Genomic DNA, 22,948 nt, shown 5'->3' on the forward strand with positions numbered 1-22,948 from the left:
ACAGGCATACGATATTATTATTGTTGTAGTCTTAATAAGCAATTATACGTTCAAAGTGCTTTACAATCACTTAGCTATTCCTCACAACAGCCCTGTGAGGTAGGTCGACATTATTACCCCCATTTTACAGATGGGGAAACTGAGGCACAGAGAGGTTAAGTGTCATGCCCAAGGTCACGCAGCATCTGAACGCTGGAGCTGGGACTAGAACCCAGGTTCCCTGACTCCCAGTGTCCTTGAAACTAGACCACACTGCTTCCAAAGAGGCATCCCCGGACTGGCTTTGAGCACGGATTAAAGACGGACAATGTTGGATGAGGTTTGGGTGTGGTGGTACTTCCCGTGGACACGTTAAGATGGAACCTGAGGTGCTGCCTGGGTTGGTTTTGGCATGCGGGTGTATGTGTTAGTTTAAATGGGTGTGTCTGAGCTTCCTGTCCTGCCCGCTTCTCACTGCATTTTGAACTGGGTCACTGCAGAGAGCGGAGCCAGATGGTCAGGAGGTCAGGACGAACTGGCATATAAAAGGAACTCTGTCAGCTCAGCGCCAAGGGGCCTGCCAGTCTTTGGGAGTTCGGGCAAACTAGGGATGCAGGACTTTGGAACGGAGTCATCTGCCCACCTTAGGCAGGTCTGCTTAATCTTATTAATTATTATTATTATTATTTTTTACTGGCCAGCATCAGGAAGTTGTGTTCATTTCATTTCTCTGTGGGGCGGCTGCCCCCCTCCTTTGCTCTCTCTCACTCTTTCCCTTTCTCTGAGTCTCTGCTTGGAAGGGAAAACGGTTAAGCCTTGCACGTTCCCTTTCATGAAAAAGAGCCACCGTGAGCAGCGTCCGCGACAGGAGGACATGGCCCCGCAGATGAGCCACAGCCCTGCTTCCACCTTCTGGAGGAGTACTTTGCTTGGAAGGGGTCTCCCTGGGGCCTTGGGTTTGCTTTTTCCTGCATTTCTCCCGAAATGCTGTTTCAGTAGAAATAAGCCCACTTGAGACTTTTCCCTTTCAAGGCCTTAGCCACAAACGCCTTCCGACTAAGGAGCTTGGTGCTGTAGCTCAGGCAGAAAATTCTAAAGCATCCGTTCAAGCATCTGAAACAAACGAATCAGCCAGTGAAATCTCATCTGTTAGCATCTGTTCTCCTCTTAGATTAAAAAGGAAAAAACAAAGAAAGCCTTTTTATGGCTCATGCTTCACAAAAAGAAAAAAAAAAAACCTTGCTACTTTTTAGACTATGGGGACTAGATAACAGGTGTCTGACACTCCACAGATTAAATGTCTGTGAAGCACCCCATTTTCCTCTGTCTTTATGCACTGAACCTCCCTCCTCAGAAGGCCACATCAAAGCACATTAGGGACTAAGCGTAGTGTGCTTCTTTCATATCACTCACCTTTCCACTTTACCACCTACGTCACCATCTGTTGGGTGGGGCACAGGCTTTAACATTATAAAACCTAACAATCTACTTCTTTACAAGCTGGAAATAATGGTCTCTCCTCCTTAAACCCAACTTCTGAACAGCTATGAAAAAAAAAAAAAAGGCCTCCCTCTAAAGACTTTCTGTCATTAAATTGGGCTCCCCCACCGTGGAGTGAGGACAATCTCCCGGATTCCTGAAGGCGTCTTTGCATAAAGGAAATCCTTCCTCTTTGAAAGGAAAAATGAACTCTTGGGTTTTTTTTTTTTTCTCTGAAAGTACTGGACAAATTTGTGTCCGTCTCTGGCACAGGAGCCCTCACCTGGAAGGCCTGCTGAGACATTACTAGTTGCTGGGAAGGGAACGGAGTTTTCGTGGCTGCAGAGCTGTGTTCCTTTATTTACTGGCTCCTCGTGGAAACTTGCAGGTCACTCAAATGCAGCAGCAGTGGATGAAGAGCAAATGCTGAGTCAAACTAAAGTGAATATGGCATGTAGGGGATGAGTGAGGAAAAAAAAAAAAGGCCTGATGCAGCTTCTCCCTGATTCCCTCTGTAGAGGTACTGGAAAGAAGGCAGGCTTTAGTGAAGATGATGGATGGACAGATGGAAACTGCACACTCATTCAGACCGCAGAGGCCAGAGGATTCTGGGTGCTGAGCTCCTAGCCACGCATGGATCCAGGAGCTCCTCAAGCCATTCCTCTTCATACAGAAGGGGACATTGCAGTTGGTCTGAACATAGGGAGACCTGATGGAGCCCACAGGGTTGAAAAGCATAGTGCACCTTTGTGCCCTTGAAATCCATTCCATGGTGGGGCAGGCAGAGAATGTGGACCAGTTCTGATCCTGTTCAGACAGACTGCACTCTATGCAGCACAAGCACGCACATGCCTATGTCTTGACTTCCGTGCTCACACCATGATGCCCACATTCCACTTGCCATTAGCAATCGGTCAGCCATGTGGCACCTCTGGCACAGGGAGCGGCAACTCATCCCACTTCTCAATAGGCCGTGCCCACTTTCAGGGGCTTCCTTGAGGATCTGTGTACTTGTCCTAGTCACACTGTTGGTGCGTTTCTCCCATTGCCATTTGACCCCGTTTCTCTAACTGCTACATCATCACGTAGTATTTCATCATGCTGAAAGGAAAAGCTTCCTCGTGCTAATTAAAAATAGAGTGACAAGTCACATTTAAAGCCATTTCTAGAGCAAAGGAAGCCAAAAATGTAATTAGAATTATCCTTCAAGGAGACAAAATTCTTCTATTTTTAATGTTTGCTTCAGAATCAAATGTATTTCCAGAATTTATCTGTCAAGATTATGAACACAACTTAATTTTCTAGGCTGTATATTCAACATAAATTATAGTCATAGCCTCAATTCCCAATGGAACCATGTGAAAACGTGTGGATATTACCAGCTAACTGGAAATATTTAGATTTCACCAAGGAAATGAAACTCTATCAACAACAAAATGGAAAATGTTTAAGAGGAAAAAAACCCCTCAGCATTATTGTTACATAATGTAATCATCTTTTAAGCCACGATTTAACAATGTAACTTTAGCATCATTTGAACCTTCAACTTGAAGACTCAGTGAAGCCCGTTCATGAAATGTGATAATTACTCAGCCATGTGTTGTTTTTCAGGTTTTAAAATATCAAAAGACTATCATATCCAGCCACCGGAGCAAGCACTAAAACCATCTAATTAGGAAGCCTTGGGGATTCAGAAAAGGTATAACTCTGTCTCTAGGTGGTCATCACACATGCCTTCCACAGTAAACAGAAGGATCTCATAACACAAAGCTAACGTGATTACTGTAAATTATGACATATCCATGCATGAAAGAGTATGTTCCCCCCTCCAGAAAAGTGATCAAGTTCAACCAACCCCACCAACTAGAATCTGAGAACACCAAGCAGCTCCCTACAAGCAGAGGGCCCCACGGCACTCTGAAACCTGGCCAGCCTAGTCCTCGAGGCCCAAAGCTGCTTTTGGGAAGGGCCGTCAGAAACACGTTCATCACTCCCTCTCCTTGCACCCAACTTGGTCATTTTTCTCTCAAGAATGTATGGACCAGAAACCTTACAAACACTTTTCAGTCTGCTTTGCCTCTCTGAGGCTACTTGTGAACTATGACCGGAAGTGACTATCACTTTTGCATACTGAATTGGCCAGAGGTAAAAGAGCTTTACTCACAAATTCTACCACCTGAGACAGCAATGACCAAACTGACTACTGAGCTTGTGACTCACTGAGCTACCTTTAGGAGATGTGACCACAGAAAGAAAGATCAGAGCTGTCTTCAGCTAGATTCAGAATCCATCCTCCCCCAACGCTGCAGCTGTCTGCGTAGAGCATAGGTTTCATCATGAACCAGCGGGTCACTGTCGCACAAGGTCATCTACTACTCCGACATATGCGTATGCACTTTCATGCATTGTCATTCATGTTCATATTCTCTCTTTGAGCGAGATCACAGACAAGCCTTCACTTTGGGAGTGACCGTCACTTTGAACACAAAACAATACTGGGCGTTTTTCCCCAGGAAAAAAGTGAAAGACTATTCTATATCGACCCTTACCAGTACCTTAAGACCTAATTTAAGACATGTGGTGATAACAGGGACATAAAAGTAATTTTAGAGTAAATAAATTAAAAAGGAAAAGTTCTTTACCAATTCACAATGGACTTAAAGCATTCTGGGTAGCAGAGATGACAGGGCTTTGAATTAATTTGGACAGTTGCTTCTGACAGCTTGCCAACCTCTGTAGTTCCATTTTTCTGGTTTTTAGCATCTTTTTCTCATTCCCTCTTCACTCTGCTTTCTCCATCGCCAGCACTCACAAATGCCCCTTCCTGGGGAGGTCTCCACTGTGACTCCTTTCCTCTATGCACCTGCTTCCCATCCCGGAGCTTTGGGTTTACCTAGGATTCTATATCCTTGACTATGTGGATCCTGGTTGGAACCAGAGGTTCCTGCAAGCCACATCCGCACTCTAGGAGCCTGAGACAGGACCAGGACCAGGCCAGCCAGGGTGTGAGAGAGCAGCATTTGCACAGCGAGCCTCGGGGCCAGCAAGAAACACACAACACAGCAGATACACACACATATGCAAACACACGCATACCAGGAAGTGATGGATGTTACTGAAATGGACCAAAAACCAACAAGCAGTGGGGTAAGAAACGAACAGAAACAAAACAAAGCACTTGCGTTCAGATGGAAAGCTGTTTGCTGGGAAACTAACTAGGGCCTGAGCCCAGGGCTGAGAAGGTGGGTGCCTGCTCAGAGGGCACTGCCTTGGGAGAAGTCTGGAGGAGGCAGGGTGCAAGGGCAGCGCTTGCTTCCCTCCCACGGGGAGGTGCCTCCGCCACTGTCCTGGGGGGCCCTGTCCCACAGGCCGCAGAAGATGCCCACATGACAGAGAAAGCAAGGAGGGAGGCACTTACCTCGTGGCCCAGAAATGGCTAGTCCACATTTGGGGGAGTGTGCAGTATCTCAGTTTAAACAAAATCCTTGTGGTACTGCTCAACCACGAATTGTCAGCTCTCTAGTATTTCAAATAAGCTTGTAAAATCGTTAGTGAAGAGAGAAAACGACAAAACAACAATTCACCTGTAGGGCGATTGTGGTGTTCTTCGCAGGGTATTTTCCCACCAGTCCTTGTTCTTTCCGTTTCTTGAATTTCCTAAAGTAGTCCTGTATCAGGAAAGTGGCATAGAACTTCCCCACGGTTACCTCATCATCTAAACGGAGAGACCAGACAGAGCTCTCCCGAATCAGCACGTTTGCACCAAGAGCCTAAACGCTGTTTCTGGCTGGGGGCAGGGGTGGGGAGGGACAGCGCAGAAGGCCCTGAGCTGTCGGCTTACAACACAGGAGGGAGACTAAGTCTAGCAAAAAGCAAGGTTTGGCAAAGCGGTTAAGGCTCAAAATTAGAGTCAGTTAAATGAACCAATACTCAAAATTGCAGAAAATAATATACTTGTCATGAGTTTAATAGAGCAGCGTATTAGTAACACTATGAAGTGCTGTCTTGGTTATTTACTTAAAATAAAAATTATAAAACAAAAAGGCTTCATAGGTCATATTTTCACCCCTGTGCACAGGGATTTGCATGAGTAATTACCATGAACACCAAGGGCAATTAACCATACAAATCCCAATGCCTGGAGATAAAGATAGAGACCTCAGAAAGGTGACAGACAAGCTTGGAAGAAGAGGAAGGTTCAGAGCAGTGACTGCAAACCCAGATTTTCATGTGCCCCTTGACTCTCTGCCAATAGCCTCCATATGCCATTTCTTGGTTTGTAATTCAGAACGGTTTGTTTATTGCACCATAAGTGACAGCGCCAACTAACCTCACCGTTGAGGTGACTTATTTCTGCTTTGTTCAGAAACAACCCAACATGTATGATTGAGACCTGGAACTCTGCTGAGCATTTTACAGGTGATGCATGAGGCAGAATAGAGGCTCGGGCTGTCTCACGGTAAACCACCTTGGCAGTGTGAGTGCACCCTAGGGTTCTCCATGAGCCCTACTCTCCCAAGGGTGCTTGCTACCAGATCTGCAGTGTGCCAAGGGCTCCGGGGTGGAAAGTTTAAGGCCCCATCAGCAACCCATCCCACGTGGGGTCACAGACCACCGACCATGACTTGCAGAGGCTGGGAGGAAGAATGGTTGCTGACCCTCAGGCTTTAGCACAGCTAAACTTTTGGCCAGGCCGCCCTTGTAAGAGTTACGTGCGATCTCGGGCAAGGGGCTCAACCTCTCTCTGCTTGTGTTCTCATGTGTGAAGGGGGCTACACCTCTTAGAGAAGCTGTGACGATTACATGAGATGTGGCATGTAAAGCACTCAGCTAAGGGCCGAGGGGCTGGATGACTGGGAGGCATCAGAGTCGCCATTATTTTACAACCTACCAATAGTGGCACCCACTGAAATGGATTATAGAGCACCACAGGTTGGGGGACACTGGGGCCTGTCTTATTCATTAATGCACCCTGGGTGGGGCTCATTTAGTGCTCAAGTGGAAGGTGTCCCTTTCTGGACACTGCAGGGCCACTGTGGGCTGCCTCTCTGAACGTCTGTGCCAAAAGCTACTCAGTGCTACTGTAAGAGAAGATGCTTAGAATGATCAGGCTTCGAGAACATGTTGCATTTCTTCTCAGCCTAAGCTGGGCAAGTCCCAGAGGGTCCAGGGGCCACCAAAGTGAACCTAAGGCTTTGTGTAACACATGAAACCATGGACCCTCATTGGTCTTAGGCTGGTCTAATGCTGCACTGACCACAGGCGAGGAGGCGAGAGGTACAGAGAGACCATTCGGGTCTTGACATTTCAACTCCCATTTTGCTCTCCAGCCACTTCCCACTTCGCCCAGGATGTGTTTGGAACACGAGGTCCAGCTACAGCTACCTCTCCTACTGGGCATCTGTAGGGGCCAGGCCCTGTGTCACATGGGTCCCTTCAACAACTCTGAGATGGTGGATCTGCTCATCCCCTCTTGACAGTTGAGAGACATTAAAGGACTTGCCCCAAGCCAGTTGAGTTAGGACATGAGCCCTGAACCTGGGCTCTTCTCCTCCTATGCACCACTCCCTAAGGGATGGCCGAGCTCCAGCCACACAGGCCACCTTTGGGACTGCTTCTCCCAGAGTACAAATCTCTCTCTCTATATGCAGGAGGTGGACCAACTGCTCACTGAGTACAGAATCCTGGGGACCTAGAGGCATTCTCTACCTGCTGTGCCACAGCCAGCCTCTTCGGTCCAGGGTTTCAAGTCTTCTCTGTGGGCTCCCAGAGAAAATACCACTCTATCTACAGAAGGCCCATCTCATTCCACACTGGGATGCTTCCAGTACACGTAAGCCTACCCTTATCTCCCTTCCGCCTGGATTGTGCTAGCCTAAAGGGGCCAAGGGAGCACCTGCAGGAGGGTCTTGGGTCTCCCTGGCCCAGAACCTGGGGTGGCAGTGTACTCAGTGCAGAGGGCTGGCTGCGTTTCTACCTGAGGGGCGACTCCAGTGCAGGCGCATAGCCACCCAGAGCTCTGCAGGGAAGGATTCAAGGACCATTTGTCTGCTGCATTGAGACACTGAGCTAAATGAGACTACACCCGGGGAAGAATTTTTACAAACGGGAAAAGTCACAGCTATAGCAGGACAGAAAATGAAGGAAGAGAAGGAACGAATGCAGTGAGGCCGTCTGGGCTCAGGACTGGAGAAGGAGAGATGAGGTCAGCTCTGAGTGCTCTTCAAGGCAAAGAAGCCAAAGATCCAAGTCAAGGAACAGAGGCCAAAGGCAAGGAGAGCCTCTGTGGGAAGAGGGGACCACTAAAGAAAGGGGGAGGATCCATGAAGCAGTATGACAAGACTGAAGAGTAGAGGTGAGAACCGAGAACGTGAGCGAGAGTCAGAAATGGGCAGTGAGACAGCTCGGCCTTCCGACGGAGACAGAGAACAGGCTGTCCCCATAGCCACGGGCCCCTGCATCACTGAGGGTACAGAAAAGGGCAGTTTCCAACTGGCGTTCCTGGGCTCATTCCCGAGTGTCACATCGTCAAACTCATGACAACCTGAGGACGACTCACATCGCACCCATGTCAGCGACACCTGCGAAGACAGACACCTGCTCTCCTGTCACCAGGTCTGTAAGGGGCTTCCAGGGTGCCAGGAGCAGCTGGCCTGGCTCAGTCTGCTGCGCTCTGCCCAGGTTACGGCATGCGGGACACTGAGCTCAGGGAGCTACCCATCGGCTGGCCCAGAAGGCTCTTTTTCTAAGTGTGTCATGATGTGAGAAAGGCTGGAGACCACTAGCCTGCTGGAAGATAAGAGTAAAACAGAGACAGATGCTAAAACCCTGCCCAGCAACTCATTCGGGGTCTATTCGCCAAGGCCAGAAAGTCATTTCCTTTTGAACGTCTTCAGTGGCAGCAGCACTTATCTGATAAGCACTATCCTAGGCACATACACAAACCATGACATGAAACTTCTAGAGCATTCCATCTCCTACTAAGGCTCCATTTCCTTCTTCTTGGGTTTCACAGTGCCTCTTGATGCCATTTTGGAATAGAGTAACACTTGCCGTCCTAAACCTTAATCCTTTTAAAGAAATATGGAGAAAAAGCCAGGGCCCGTTGTTGGGGCAAGAAAAGTCAGAAGAATATTTACCCTTTACTAGAAGTCTAGTAGAATTAGAAGCTGATCAGTGTTTCAAAGGAAGGGGATTTAGATGGTGACCCAAATTCTGGACTTTTTTCTGTAAAATTAAAAAAAGATGCAGATTCACAACAATGTGAATGTCACTGTCCAAGTGAGTCTAGCTAGGATGGGCACTGATGTGTGAGTGAGACTAGTTTGCAATGAAAGTGGCATTTCAAGAGACATGAGGTGGAGCGGGAAGGAGCGGGGCTCCTGACCGCGTGAGGAAGGTTTACTTAGGCGCAGCCCGCTATTCTGAAGCATGCATCTGTATTTTGAGAAACATTGTAGGGGAATACAGTTGGCAAGAGATAACTCTGATTCCATGCCACCACCCTAAAACAGAATTGCTTCAGAATATTCTGAAAGACTGAGAGTTGAAAGGAATGGAGGCTGCAGAAAAAGCTCAAGCACATTGTTACAACAATTTAAAAAAAAGCAATTTATCTAAGCCATGCAAGCACTTGGGTGTGCAGCTAAAAGAAAAGAACGAAACCAATGAGTTGTTTTAAATGTGCAGTATCAGTTCTCCCATGGAGAGCCAGGGTTTTCTGTGTGGGAGTTTTAGGTTTTTGTTCTTTTTGGTTTAGAGGGGTTGCTTTTCCTTTATCATTTCTTCATAGGCCATCTTCTCCAGCTTTGAGCTGGTGGCTGTGCCAGCTATGGGTGGCTCCCCGCAGCGACAAAAACTCATACAGCGTCTTGCTTCATAGCGAAGAGAAGAGCTGGCCAGCATGCCACTCTCTCTGCCCCCAAGAGCCAGAGGTTGCCACATTCTCAGAGGGAATGGCCACTATCTTGGCCCGGGGTTCCGGAGTCAGCGTTCGGCCTGAGCCAGACCAATCTAGAAAGCTGTCGGGGCAGTAACACTATAAAAGTTCGGTTGGTTACAATATACACCAAATGCTTATCACGTGCCCAGGGCTGGGGATGCTAGGTGCCGTGTGGTGGCACCAGGTAAACGGATCCTGCACTTTTAAAACTTGGAAATAAAACAGTCAAAAAACAACCACCTCAACTTCTATGTCCATGTGCACGTAAATAAAAATGGAAAAACAGTGTATACATTATATATATATATATATATTTTATATATATATATATATATATATATAAATCTGAAAAAAGTTTAGTCAGTTATTTTCTCATAAATAACAAAAAGAAATAAGCATGCCTGTTAGTCTTGTCTCTATTCTAAATTCGAATCAAAGGGACATTTTTGGTAATTATGGTCGTAAATTCAGTCTTGATAAGAACATTTTGAAAATACCATTTTCTGACAGCTATCTACTTTTTTGTAAGAAGCTTTCAATAGTATGTTGAAGAATAAATGGAAACTAGTTTTAAATAGTTCATTTTGGACCAAAAGATACAGGCTTTTTGTTTTGAGGCAGCAACCTTGTTCTCTCAATTGAATTCCTCCACCAACAAGAAAACCCCTGCTCCAGCTGTCTGGGTCTGGGTTTTCTTCCCATAGAAGCCTCTCCTTTGGCTGGAATGATCTTCAGATCACTCCCCCCGCCCCCACTCCCACCCCCGCAAATAATTACACCAAATAGCCGAAAGGCTTTCTTTAGCTGTTAGTCTCAATGCTCTAGCTGATCCATAAAGCATTCTGCAGGCATTCTGGGCTGGCTGGAAACACGATCACTGAAACCAACGTGTTGGCCAAGAACTACTTAGAAATAGATTACACTGACCACCAGCTGGAGGGACAACTTGGTCAAGCAGTTTCATGCTGGTTTTCTTCCAGATTTTCTTTATCACAGCTCGGAGTTCTTCATTAGCTTGTTCCAGGTTCCCTGGAACAAAAAATTAGAGGGGAAAACAAGCCTTGTTTCTTTCACCGAGCAATCCCTCTGTTCTCACCATGGCTGCTTCCCTCCCAGCCTGACCTAAATGGGAGCATGGCCCTCAGACGGGGCTCCTCGGTCAGAGTCATACACACTGGCTATATTCAGCAAATAGTTATCGAGCCATCTGATGGGCAGTCACTCCACTGTGGGAACAACCATGTTTTACTCTGGAATCCAGGGCCTAGCACAGTCTGATTGTCCTACCCCTCCCAAGCCAGCACTTACTCCTTTCTCACTGCTCCCAGTCTAGAATGCCAAATACTGCCTCCATCCTTGAAGACCCAGACTAAATTTCCCCAAGTAAGACTCTCTCAGTTCCTACCGTATGTACTCATCTGCACCGCACCATCTTGGTCTCTCACCAGATGGGCTGATGCTCTCCTCCTCAACTAACATGTCAGTATATAAGACCACCTTGCCTTCTACATCCCTCACTGATGCCAGCTGGGGGCCAGGTACAGAGGCACACACTGCAAGAGGTGTGCTTTGCTGGGCAGATTCACCCTGAGCTCCGGGGTTGCAAGGTAAGCGCTGTCCACTGACTCTGCATGCATCCCGAGCTGGCCCTTGCTCTCTCATCTCCCTCACAGTCCTCGCTTCTTCACCTCCTGGTCACTCCTCAACCTGCTGCAATCTGATTTCCCTTCCACCTCTGAAGTTGCCACCGAGCCAACCCCAATGGCTACCATACTCCATGACTTGTTCTACCAGGGCTGAGCGTGGCCACAAAGACCACTCTGGTTTGGTCTCGGCTGGGAGGATGCTGGTCTTGGTATTTCCCAAGTGCCGACTATGTGCTTGCACTACAGACATCAGCTCATCTCACCCCCAGGACTTACTCTGACATAGGTGAGTTTATTTCCTTTCCACAGAGGAAAAAAAAAAAACAACACAGCTAGAACAGCAAAAGCCCTCGAAGCTCACACAAGTAGTAAGGGACAGCTGGGGTGAACTCATGTGTGATGGATCTTTCTCTGCCCTGATCTCCCACCTATTTCTCCTGCTCTGTAGAAATCAGTGGCATGAGTCACCTCAAAATGTTCTGGGACAAAGTGAAGCATAAAGGAAGAAAAGAAGAGATGAGGGAAGCAGGGACAGCCAGCTGGCCCAGCACAAATGTTCACATTGCACACAGCACCCCAGAAAGGCCCAGAAGGGAGAACGCAGGTGGGAGATGGCAGCTCCTTCCAGGTCTACCACCTGTGTTGCCTCCAGGGCATGCTCACCTTCAGTCTTGATTTTCAGAGCTGTTCGAACCAAAGCAAACAGGGTTGCATTAAACATGACTGTCCCATCACTGTTAAGAGGCATGTTCATGGCAACCAGTCTCTGTAAACAGAAAGAAAAGTTTCTTAATGGAATATGAATGATTGATGATGGCCATATCCCTTTTCCACACTTATTCTGTTTATCACTCATCTCTTTTCTCGTCAACCAGCCATTTTAGGAGTGCCTACCATCTGCGGGGCTCTGACATGGCAAAGATCAAAGCTTTAGTCATGAAACTCAGACGGTGTTTTTTTTTCTTTTTTTCTTTTTTTTTTTTTTTTTACCCTTAACAGTTTAATCACCTCATTGTTCCAACAGTCTTCTCCCTTTCTCATTAACCAGTGCCCTTGTGTCTTGGGGTCAGGACTCCATCCTAGGCATATCCTTAAGTCTGCTATGAGGATAAAATGATGTGTCAGATACGAGCCAGGCACAGGGCCTGGGATTTAGATCCTTAAACAACAGGGCCCATTACCATTCCTAACACAGGGAGTGTCCTTCAAGGACCCTGCCCTGGTGAGACCATTGCGAAGTCCAAGTCCACGTGGTTTCTCCAAGCATTTGGTTTTTCAGAGCAGATCTCCACTTCCTGTTTCTCTTTTGTCTCTCCTGGTCCCTCTAACACCAGCACTGGGAGTTGGACAGGACAGGGTGAATTACATCCTCTCTGGGGCCCAGTTACCTCATCTGTAAATACAGATGGTTTGCCCACACCCAAGGGGCTATGTGAAGATTAAAGATTGTGGACACAAATCTCATCCCAGTGCCTGGAACAAGGTAAGTGCTAAATGAATGGTAATGATAATTGTTAATAGTTTCAACTTTTTCATTTTGGCTGACAGGGTGTCCCAAGAGAAAGAGTAAAAAAAAAATTTTTTTTTCTCCTATTAATGGATGGAAATTTGTGTTTGCATGATGCATCCCATCTAAATTCTCAGTCCTATTACCAACCATCCCTGTATCCAAAACCAGTGCAAGCAGCTGGGATGCCCTGGATACCCAACTTTTCCCACCAGGTTTCTGAGTCAGCAAAAAAAAAAAAAAAAAAACACTTTGTTTCTCGAAGACAGACACTTAGATCCTTTATGTGAAAGAGTCTGGAAATGTGAACACAAGAAGACAGCCCTGAGCTGGAACCCATCTTGTTATTGGAAAGCAGAGAGGAGGCTAGAATTGAGAAATTTATGAAAAAAAGTAAACTTCTGAGGCTTATTCTCTGTACCTGCATCCAGAGTCCTGGCTGAGGAGAAGCAAAGACACAGACAAAGACCCTGACGACTTGCCAATGGGGCTTTCTGGACTTTTGGGGCAGGGAACAATGAGTTTGGCTTAGAAGATTTCTTGGAAAGACTGATATATGTCGTAGACTCTACTCTGTTACATTGGGTCTGTCTAGAGCTGGTCCAGCAACCCCGAAGTGGTAAAACCCCTGACCCTGAAATCCCCTTGAGTCCATGGGGGAGGGGGACCAGCTGCTGGGCAGACTGGGTGGATTTCTATGGGGGTTGAGTTTCAACATATAAATCTTGCGTTTCTCCTTTAAAACTGGGAATGATCTGGTGCTACAACTGACTCGAGGTGGATCACTGTGAGTTCTATGGAAAGAAAATAAATATCGCCCAGGGCTCGCAGAGAGCATGGTCTATGTGAAAACTATAGAAGTGGGGTGGGTGGGAGATCTGGATCCACCCATGAAAGGCCACTACCTGATACACAGCTCACCAGGAACGGAGCTCTGGCAGCAGAGGGGCACATCGCTGCGCCCACCATCACACAAGCTAGGAATGTCCAGGGGACCAAGTCTTCTCCTCTCTACTTCCTAGGCAGATCTTTAAGCCACCTCCAGCTCTCTATCCCCACTCCCACTGCCCTCCCCCTGGCTCTTGTTACTTCACACTCAGATGACTCTTACAGCTCTCCTGGGTGTTCTCCTGTCCCCAGTTTACTTCTCCATTGCCGGTTACTTTTCCAACATGGAAGTCCACTTAGGTTTCTTCCTTGGAACTCAGCATGGCATAGAAGTTCCTCACGGCTATGCTGGGTTTATGCCTGTGGTCTTCTGCCACTTCCTCTTATGTTTTAGCCATACCAATGACTCCCTATAGGCCAATATGACGAAATCTATTCTCATATGCCAATATTTACTCTTCTGCCTCCACGTCTGTACTCCTTTTCTGCAATACCCTTCCCACTCTGACAAACTCCTACTCTTCTCTCCTTCAGAACCTGATGCAAATGTCACCTTTCCCTCCATTTACCCAATGACAAATTACATAATTCCCTTCCTGTTCTTATTGTTGGCTGACAGGGTGTCCTGAGAGTTACACATCTGGGAGTTCTTCAAGGACGGGGACCACAGATTATTCATCTCTGCATCCCCCGCGCCTGACAGAAGGTTTGGCAGAATGTTTGTTAAGTGAACCGAGGAGTCCCTATAAGACACTTACCTTACAGGCTACTCTGTGTGGACATAACTTCCCAAACCCCAGGGGAGGCTGGATACGGCGGAGCAGAGTGACCACATCGAGGTGCTTGATCCTTCCCCTGGAGACAAAGTACAGCGTGAGGTCCAGGTAGGCATGGCTGGCCTGAGCTTTCAGTTCACTCCACCTTCCACAAAACCCAAGGCCAACATTCCAGAAACAGCCCACACAAACCAGATAGAATCCTTTCCAACCTACTTTGCCTCGGGATCATATTCTGACCATATTCTTTTGAATTCATCTAAATGGTGAGGCCCCAGAATCGACCAGTCCCGAGTCAGATAATCAAAGTTGTCCATGATGACAGCCACAAACAGGTTGATGATCTGTGAAAGCAAATCAGAAGGAAGGAGCTTCAGCTGTAGTGGGATGGAATGGGCTAGACCCTAGCAAATGCTTCCTAATCACGGGGTCATGAAACATTTGAACCCATTTCTCCAGAGAGACTGTAAACACTTTCCTTCTGGAGGCTGCTTAAGAAAAAGGCAAGCTTCTTTCCGAAATGGCTTTGGTACAGTCCCAGGGGAGGGCAGGGGGATGGATTATCAGGACTTACAAAGCACACCGCAGTTTTATAACTTCATCGCCATCAAATAACTCATACTCATAAGTCGCCGCTATGTGAAGTGGCTTTGAAATTTTTATAAAGGAACCAGCAGCCCTAAGAAGCTGTGGTAGTGGCTGCCCCAAGCCTGTGAGGAAGCATCAAACCGCTGCTTACAACAAAGGCGCTAGTAACACTTGATGAGTCAGCAAAATCATCCAACTGCCAAGTGAAATCTAGAGTATTCAACATAGACTGGCCCTCAGCGAGGGGATGGGGCAGAAATCATTGATCTGAATCCCAGAGCAACACAAACATCTGTCAGTTGAGAGGGAGAGGCTTCTGATCACATACCAGAAATGCACAGAGCATGTAAAAACTGATGAAATACACAATGGCAAAGTTGCTCCCACACGTGTACTCCTCCCCAGGGCTGTAGTCCGACTCGGGGTCACAGAGCTTCCCCGGGAGGCAGGCCAGCATGATCTCTTGCCAGGCCTCACCTGTCGCACACCTTTTTAGATTAAACAAAGAAAGGGCTTTAGTAGGGGAAGAGGGGATGTGAGGCTTCAGCCTCTAAGAAATTTTAAGTAAAAAGCTCTTGAACTAGAGCAAAACCTAAGTAATTTGGTGAAAAGCCAGTTTGAATTAAAGCCAGTGAAAACACAAAATTTCTACTTATTTTCAAATGCACTTTATCTCCGTAAGTGGAGGCCCCTCTACAATTCTCTTTGATTTATATCAATCGATTGACAGAAGCACATCAATTCTTCTTATAAAAATGGATATTTTCATGTCTGCTCTTCTTTAAATCCTTACATTACAAATTTTTAACGATTATAAATCTTTCAATGACCTAACATCTAATGATTTGATTAGGTCCCCATTCGATTTTGTTGAAAGCAAAGAAACTACCTAACTTGTAAATGACTTGCTGCTATCCAGTCACTAGAGTCGTTACGAATTACTTGTATGATTTCTAGAAAGTTCTCTCACTTTGAGGGACCTTATTTACAAAGTTATTGAACTGGGGTTAAAAACAATCCTATAAAATTTTAAGTTCCACATCCTAGGAAGTTCCCCACTAGCTATTCAAAAGGCCTCTATGTTCCTGCTAAAATTCCATGTTCCTGGTTGCTTCAGTGCATGCGCCCACGTGTAAGCATATAGCCTGCCATTTTCCTGGCGGCCTAAGTAGATCCACTGACTCCCAAATGGATAAACCTTAAGCCAGCCACGATCTCAATAACCACAGCAGTTTCAACAAGCCAGCAAAAGTCCTCTGTGACTGAGATGCTAGCGTCTCCGTTTAAGAATATAAAACACATACAAAAAGCTACCATGATCAACAGGGAAAGGCCAGGCTGCTTTAATAACAAGTGTCCTCTGTCACTCCGGAGCCCAAAGCTAGAGAGAGACACACCCCGTGTGGGACTCAGTTACCTGAAGAGCAACAGCACCGCCTGGGGAAAGGTCTGGAAATTGTTGTTCCTGTTGATCTGGTTGTTATCTCTCATGGCAACTTTCCCAAACATCTAGGTGGAGAAATTATTGTGAAAAAAAGAATAGATTTTGTCATCCAAAAAAAGAAAACCCCAAATCCTCCATATGTGGATTTAGAACTAACTAAAGTTCCATTCCCATCCACTAGGGCTTTCCCACAGTGCTTGGCACTTCATTTATTCACAAAGATGTGCCGGGCACTGTGCCAACTACCAGTCAGGCACATTCTCCCTTCAAGGAGTTCCTACCCTGGGGGACGGACAGTGAAGTAAGCAGAGGGGCAGCCCCTCCTGATGAGAGCTAGGATGAACCAGCCGGGCAGGAGAGAACAGAACATATCTGAGGCTGGGGGCTTGGGTCAAGTTCCAGGGGAGTGAGATTAAAGCCCACAACTAAAGGATAAGTAGAAGCCAGTCAAGTGACAGGGACAGTGAAGAATGCTTCAGGCAGAGGAAACATCGCCTGCAAAGGAGCAGGGGTGAGACAGCACAGGTGCCCCAGGAAATGAAGAGAATGAGTGTACACAAAGATCAGGCTGCAGACAAGCGTGGGTCCAGTGGGCCACAGAAAGCGGGGAGGCTTTACCTCCAGAGCAAGGTGAAGTTAGGAAATACTTTACTTGTAGGACTTATAGAAGGAGATAGACATTTCAGTAGAGCTAGATGCCTGGCTAAGCTTCATGAGTGAATAGCTGATGGTATGTGCAATGCAGTTTGCACTTCTCTGAGACAGCTCTGGTTTTATACGTCATAAAGGATCTTTCGAGACATACAGCATCGCATATTGCTGAAATTACTGGGGCACGGGTATGTTTATTCATCATTCATAAATCATGGTAAGATTCCTAGTAACTTACAAATCTTTCTATGTCTTCAGAATAAAAAAAATAAGCCCAACCCCTTCTATACTTCTGGAATCACTCCATCTCTTTTACACTCAGATCCCTTCCTTATCTGAAAGAGGGCATCTGAACCTGTGGAGAAGGTGGCAGAGAGACCACTCGGGGAGGTTCAGTGTGACAGACTGATCTCCACCTCCCTCTCCTCCTGGAAGCTCTGCCCACTGCCACTTCACGTTAGGGCTCAGCTGTTAATGAAGTCCCAGTCCCCTTCCCCTCCCAGGAGTTGCTGGCGAGTATCCTGCAGCCTCTCAGCCAGGGTCACAAAAAGGCCTGGTTTCATGCTTCTTAAAAGAGAGCTACTGAGACAAGATAATGGTTCAAGTTTAGCCCCAGCCACAGTATCTGGAAATAGTTTGTTTCGGGTGAGAATCTCACCTGGTTACTACAAAACAAAATTTCAGAATATAAGCAGACTTTTATATAATTAAATATCTTCTTAGCAACATCAGTGCAGAAAACAGGACAATTATGGCCTCTTTTCGTATGGTAGTTTCTATTGCTAAAATCAACTAACTGTGGGTTTTCTCAATCAATGGACTCTCCCAAGACTCTGACTAGGGGTGAGGAGCACCACCAAACCCATCTTTCCTTGGTATATTCCAGCCACTCCTTATTCTTCTGAGCCTGGCTCTCTCTGGCACGGGCTCTTTCCTTTGGAGCCACGTCTTTCTCACCTCCATTTTTCTTCAGCAGCCGAGGTGTTTGGCTGCCAGATCATGATCTTGTCTTTCCTTTCTACCTGGCTAAGGTACATCTGCCACAGATTTGGAACCACCCAGCAAAAGGGGCCCCAAAGGGCCAGAGCTTACCTGCATGCCGATAACCGCGTAGATGAAGAACAACATGGCTATGAGAAGGGCGACATATGGGAGTGCCTAGAAGAAAAAAAGCACTTGGCTCAGCACTGGTCTCTTGCCTCTGTGACCGCTCGGGCAGACTGAAGACTCCCATGGAGCCACATGCTTTTCTTTTCCATGTTATACTGAAAGGACTTTTTAAACCCCAGCCGAGCACAATGACTTCAGTCCTGCATACACCAGCCACATGCACACCTAGTGATATGCGGCTGCAGGCGGGATGTGCTTTCCAGAGTCATTAAACAGTGTATTCTAATCCTAACGTGTCAATCCAGACACATTGCTCTCAAAATAATGTTTAAATTCATCATGGGATTCCTTTGTAAAAATGTCTAATTGATCGAACCATTCCAGAACACTGACATTTGGATGGCTTCCACTTTCTTTTGTGGGCATGTCTGGGGTGGGGGCGAGGGGCTATTGTAGATCACCTTGCAAAGAAACATCTTTAAGCAAAATGACCTTCCCATCTGCTGACGTCTCTCTTTAGAGGGAAGTCTTAGGAGTGGAATTACTGGGTCAGAGAGGAAGAATCATTTTCTGGCTGTTGCTGTAGAAAGAAAGACACCTTTCTTAAAATGCGCACTTTCTGAAAGAACCACAGAGTTGGGGGTTGGGCCAGGGAAGAAAAGTTGCTAGCTGAGTGGTCGCCTATCCTGGGCTCTCCTTAAAAATATCAAATACAAGTATATGTGTCACGTCAGACCCCTGGTCCTTTAATCCAATACTCCTCCACTGCTTTTCTACCTCATCTCAAGTGATAGAAGATGTCCATGTGCATGGTGGAGGAATAGACTTGAGCCAGGAATAGATTTGAGCCAGGCTGCACCAGTCTGGAGAATAACAGATGACGAATGAGACCAAGGTTGTGACTAAATGTCTTCAACTTTGTAATCTTTCCAGGCATTGGAAAACCCACGGACTGATGTTGGTGTGCTGGCCGAGGCAAAGTTGTCTGATTCATATCTAGACTGGTTGACACAGGACGATTGCAGCCTTATGAGAGGAGGCCATCCAAGAGAGAGGCTGTTAGGCTTCTGGGGGTCTGCTGGGACCCAACGCACTGTCAGACATCACCGTTTACCACTGGGCATCCTGGGGAGGACCAGACTAAGGGGCTCGGAGGGTCCACGTCTCTACTAGTCTTGGAGATATTGCAGATCTCTCAGCTGCAGGTCCCTCTGCTTTCTTTTGTTTCCTTTAAGCAAGTAATCCTAGTTACCCAAGTAATGTAAGTCAGGTCTCTCCAGCATTCCAAATTCTCTATTGACCTAGGCAGTCACGTGCCCTAGGCAGTCATGTGACCTAAGCGGTCATAGTGGTCATGCAGAAGGGAGACTGAATCGTCTACAACAGGGGATCATCAGACTTACATAGGATTTTCGAAAACAAAGAGAAGCCCTTGGCATGGCTCTTACCTGAAAGGACTTAATAAAAGTCCACAGCAGTGTCCGGATGCCTTCCCCCCTGCTGAGAAGCTTCACCAATCGCATCACTCGGAAAAGACGGAAAAAGGTGATGGAGATTCTATTGCTCTCTTCAGAGTTCTGAAGGGTTATCATGGAGAGGTCAAACCCAATGGAAAGTAGAACATGCAACACTTTCAGAAAAACAGCAACAGATGCAAACAAAGGTGACAGAGGTAAGAATTGAAGATGTGTTTCTAGGGCCTTTTCACCTTACAAAGCATGATATGAAAGGAAAAGTTACATGCTAACAACACAGGGCTTGGAAAACTGCGTCCACACAGCACATGCATGTCCACGTGGTCTAGTGTATTAAGAGGAGAACGCTGGGCTGGTCAAGAGTACTGGACACTGATGATGAATGCAAACCACTGCAGACACTGTTCTGGAAGAACAATCATGGAGAATACAGAAAAACTAGTGGAAAACTCAACATGGTCAAATAAACTCAAGGAAAAGGCCCAGCCCCTGGGGACGAGTCACTGATCTTACCCCAGGTGTAGCAGTTGGGACAGGGACATTTTCACTTTCAGTTGGCTTTAAGAAATCAAAGATTGAAAAGATATTAATGAACTGGGAAGGAAGCAGTGGTTCAGGAGGACATACCCTCCCCCTTTTTAAATATGTATGGTTACTGTCTTAAGACAACGCACCTGCTCCCTCCCTGCGACAATGCCAGGGGCAACACTTGGAACTGGACTTGAGGGTGGGCAGCCACGGACAACGGGCTCAGACACACTACTTTCTACTTTACATCCCAGGACATGAGGTTTCCAAGGCTGACAGCCACCTAATAAAGGTAATGCTGCAAGACCTCAACTGTCCCTAAAGGTGGAAATGCAGAGTAGGATGCCCGTCTCCGGGGGAGACTGGCTCTCTTCGCTGAGTCAGGGCTGTGGGTCTCAGGAACTCACTGCTCTGCAGCAGGCCACTGAGGACCAGAGTGACACTGCCGAAGAGGGAGAACGAAGAGCAGCTGCCTGTGGCCCACAGCCCTCCTGGACCACACTCTGCTTCTGGGCCTGCTTGTCTGGGCGGTGTGTGCGCCACGGTGCCCTCTCTGGTGTGGCTGCTAGGGAGCTGGATAGACCAAGTTAGTGGGAGCTGGAGAGGGGCTCGTTTTCTTACACCATGCTTCGCTGCCCGACTGACAGGCTCAGACTTGTCAAAGACGACGAAGCTCCGCTGCGTGTGACTGCTGGGGAGAAACAGCTTACGACCAGCTCGCCCTGAGCTTCGGCAGCTCTGCCGCCTCTGAGGTCTGGCAGGGTTCCTGTCACTCAGGCCCCAGGGTGCGGAAGCACAGCACTTATCACCCTATGTGCACCTGCCTACCGCCTCAGGCTGGGAGCCCCGAGAGGGCAAGGACCTTGCCTCACTCCACTCAGCGCCCAGCACGGTATCTGGTACTTATCAGATGTTCAGGAAGTGCTTCAGAAAATGCAAAGAAGTTGTAAGCAACCTTTAACATATATCAGGAGGCATCTTTAATTTAGACAGTGAGGGATGAACAAGAGTCAGGAAATAATGGCCTCTTTCTTCCCTTCAGTAGGGTCACCTCCACTGAAGCAGCTGGTCTACCTGGTGACCAATAGAGCAATGAGGCTCTTCTGGTTGGGCGTCCAGCACTGCTGCATGCATGTCAAGGCTGCTAGACAGCCTTTCTGCAGTGTGTCTGTACAGCTAAGGGATGTGTGCGCACAAGGACACACACACTTATCTGATGGGCTCTCCTCCCTAGGGATAGAGGGAAAACAAGTTCTCAAGTCTCACTCTCGTCAACAGCTGAGACCAAACGCAAAAATTCTATAAAATTCATAGAAAATAAAGAGTTTGGATACATCAATTCATAACTGAAATTCAGCAGTGTGATTGCAAATCCAGGTTCCAATAGGGTGAAAGAGGGATTCCTGCATCATCTGGGAGGCTCAGAATGTGAATTCTGCAATGGCTTTGTCCAAGTCCCGGGTCGCTATTTTTATTTTCCTCTTCTATTATCTCACCTCAAAATAAATAACATCTCCTGAAAGAGACAGATGGTGATATTCTGTCTCCCACACTATCTCCCCAGAGGCTGTGTGCATGAAGCTTAGGTCTAGTCCATGCAGCTGCAGTGTGAGGGTGTGTAAGTGTGCATGTGAGTGTGCGTGCACTCTGTTTGCCTATGTTCAAGGGGATCAGAGTGTGCACAAGACAGAGCTCTCTACAGTAACCTTCTGAAATGTCCATAACCTGTAAGTTGGACCTGCATGAGAAGAGGGGACCTGTAGTTGGGGAAGACAATCTTTCTGGCTGCACGATGTTGCCCAAGCCCCTTTTGCTTCCTGCTGCCTATCCTGCTCCAAGACTGACAGACCCTACATCATCCTCTTCCTTGTGATGTGGGAAAGTTAGCTGCCAAACTGACTTTCATAGTGCACATCTCTTTTTCAGCTGATGTCTTAGAAGTATGACAAACCTTGGGCTATGAACTTGAAACCATGGATATGCTTTTGTTTAAAAAAAAAACAAAGAGGAGGAGACAGTACTTGTGGAGGACAAGGCAATACAACATGCAGGAAAGGAAAGCACATCAAGCTGCATGCACCCCCCGTGCAGGCTGCAGCACCCTCCCCTTTCCCCACGTGCCACACTGGGCGGGAGATGTCATTGGCAGCATGAGAGGACAGTACAAGTTGCCAAAATATCTTACAAAATGGAAGGACCCTGAGGATGGCTTTGCTCACACTACAAATGCCAGCCAGCCTGATGAAAGGGCAGACATGCTCTTACTCTCAGTGGCACACTAGAATTGCTTAAGGATTTTTAACAAAATCCAGTGCCTAGGTCCCACCCCAAAGATTTTTACTTAATAGATTAGGGCTGTGTCTGAGCTTTGGGAGTTTGAGAAGCTCCTAGATGATTTAAACATGCTGCTAGAGCTGAGAACTGTAGTCATAATTCAGGGTAAAGCTGGGTCACGTCTTCAGCTGGTCACCCATACCAGCTAATTCCTTTTGGGTCTGGATTGTCCATACAGAGTGGGACCACTAGAAAAGCCCGCTCAGATTTTTACAGCGAAGCAGTGAGCTCTTTGGGGGTTGATGAGGGTTCAGTACTTGGATGCAGAGATTAGACTCTATCCCCATCTTCCTTATAAGGGATGGAGAAGGCCATGGAAACAAAGGGAGCTAGTGAAAGGAAGAAATGGAACATGAGTGAGCTGATGCTCTGTTGGACTCCTGGGATCAACCACAGGATACCCCTAGAGGACATGAGATTGGGAAAGGACTCAGCTCTTAAGCAGCTTTCCAAAGGCAGCTGCTAGGAGCTGTGGGATCAGCTTTCAACAGAGGGAATTCCAATGTCATCTCAGGGCTTGGACGAGATGACCTCAGTAGCTCCCTCCAACACTGAGATGCCAGTCTTTAGCTGGGAACCCAACAGGGATTTGGCCCTCAGC

At 47.1% G+C, this 22,948-nt stretch overlaps 1 protein-coding gene across 6 annotated transcripts in view; it reads right to left on the reverse strand.

Moving 5' to 3' along the window:
- Positions 1-22,948, reverse strand: part of CACNA1D (calcium voltage-gated channel subunit alpha1 D) — a 299,481-nt gene that overhangs the window by 20,686 nt on the left and 255,847 nt on the right. For 5 of the 6 annotated variants that reach the window (XM_039867427.1, XM_039867426.1, XM_039867429.1 and 2 more), the window contains 9 exons: positions 19,459-19,587; positions 17,993-18,058; positions 16,223-16,314; positions 15,134-15,293; positions 14,434-14,561; positions 14,200-14,296; positions 11,710-11,812; positions 10,328-10,429; positions 5,043-5,173 (listed from right to left, as the gene is read on the reverse strand). In XM_039867427.1, coding sequence (XP_039723361.1) covers positions 5,043-5,173; positions 10,328-10,429; positions 11,710-11,812; positions 14,200-14,296; positions 14,434-14,561; positions 15,134-15,293; positions 16,223-16,314; positions 17,993-18,058; positions 19,459-19,587 — 1,008 coding nt within the window. Of the gene's footprint in view, positions 1-5,042; positions 5,174-10,327; positions 10,430-11,709; positions 11,813-14,199; positions 14,297-14,433; positions 14,562-15,133; positions 15,294-16,222; positions 16,315-17,992; positions 18,059-19,458; positions 19,588-19,998; positions 20,044-22,948 lie in introns of all 6 variants that reach the window. The other variant, XM_039867431.1, reaches the window with a different exon arrangement.

Source organism: Pteropus medius, unplaced genomic scaffold (genome assembly GCF_902729225.1).
Source record: "Pteropus medius unplaced genomic scaffold, Ma_sr-lr_union100, whole genome shotgun sequence".
NCBI classification, from domain to species: domain Eukaryota; kingdom Metazoa; phylum Chordata; class Mammalia; order Chiroptera; family Pteropodidae; genus Pteropus; species Pteropus medius.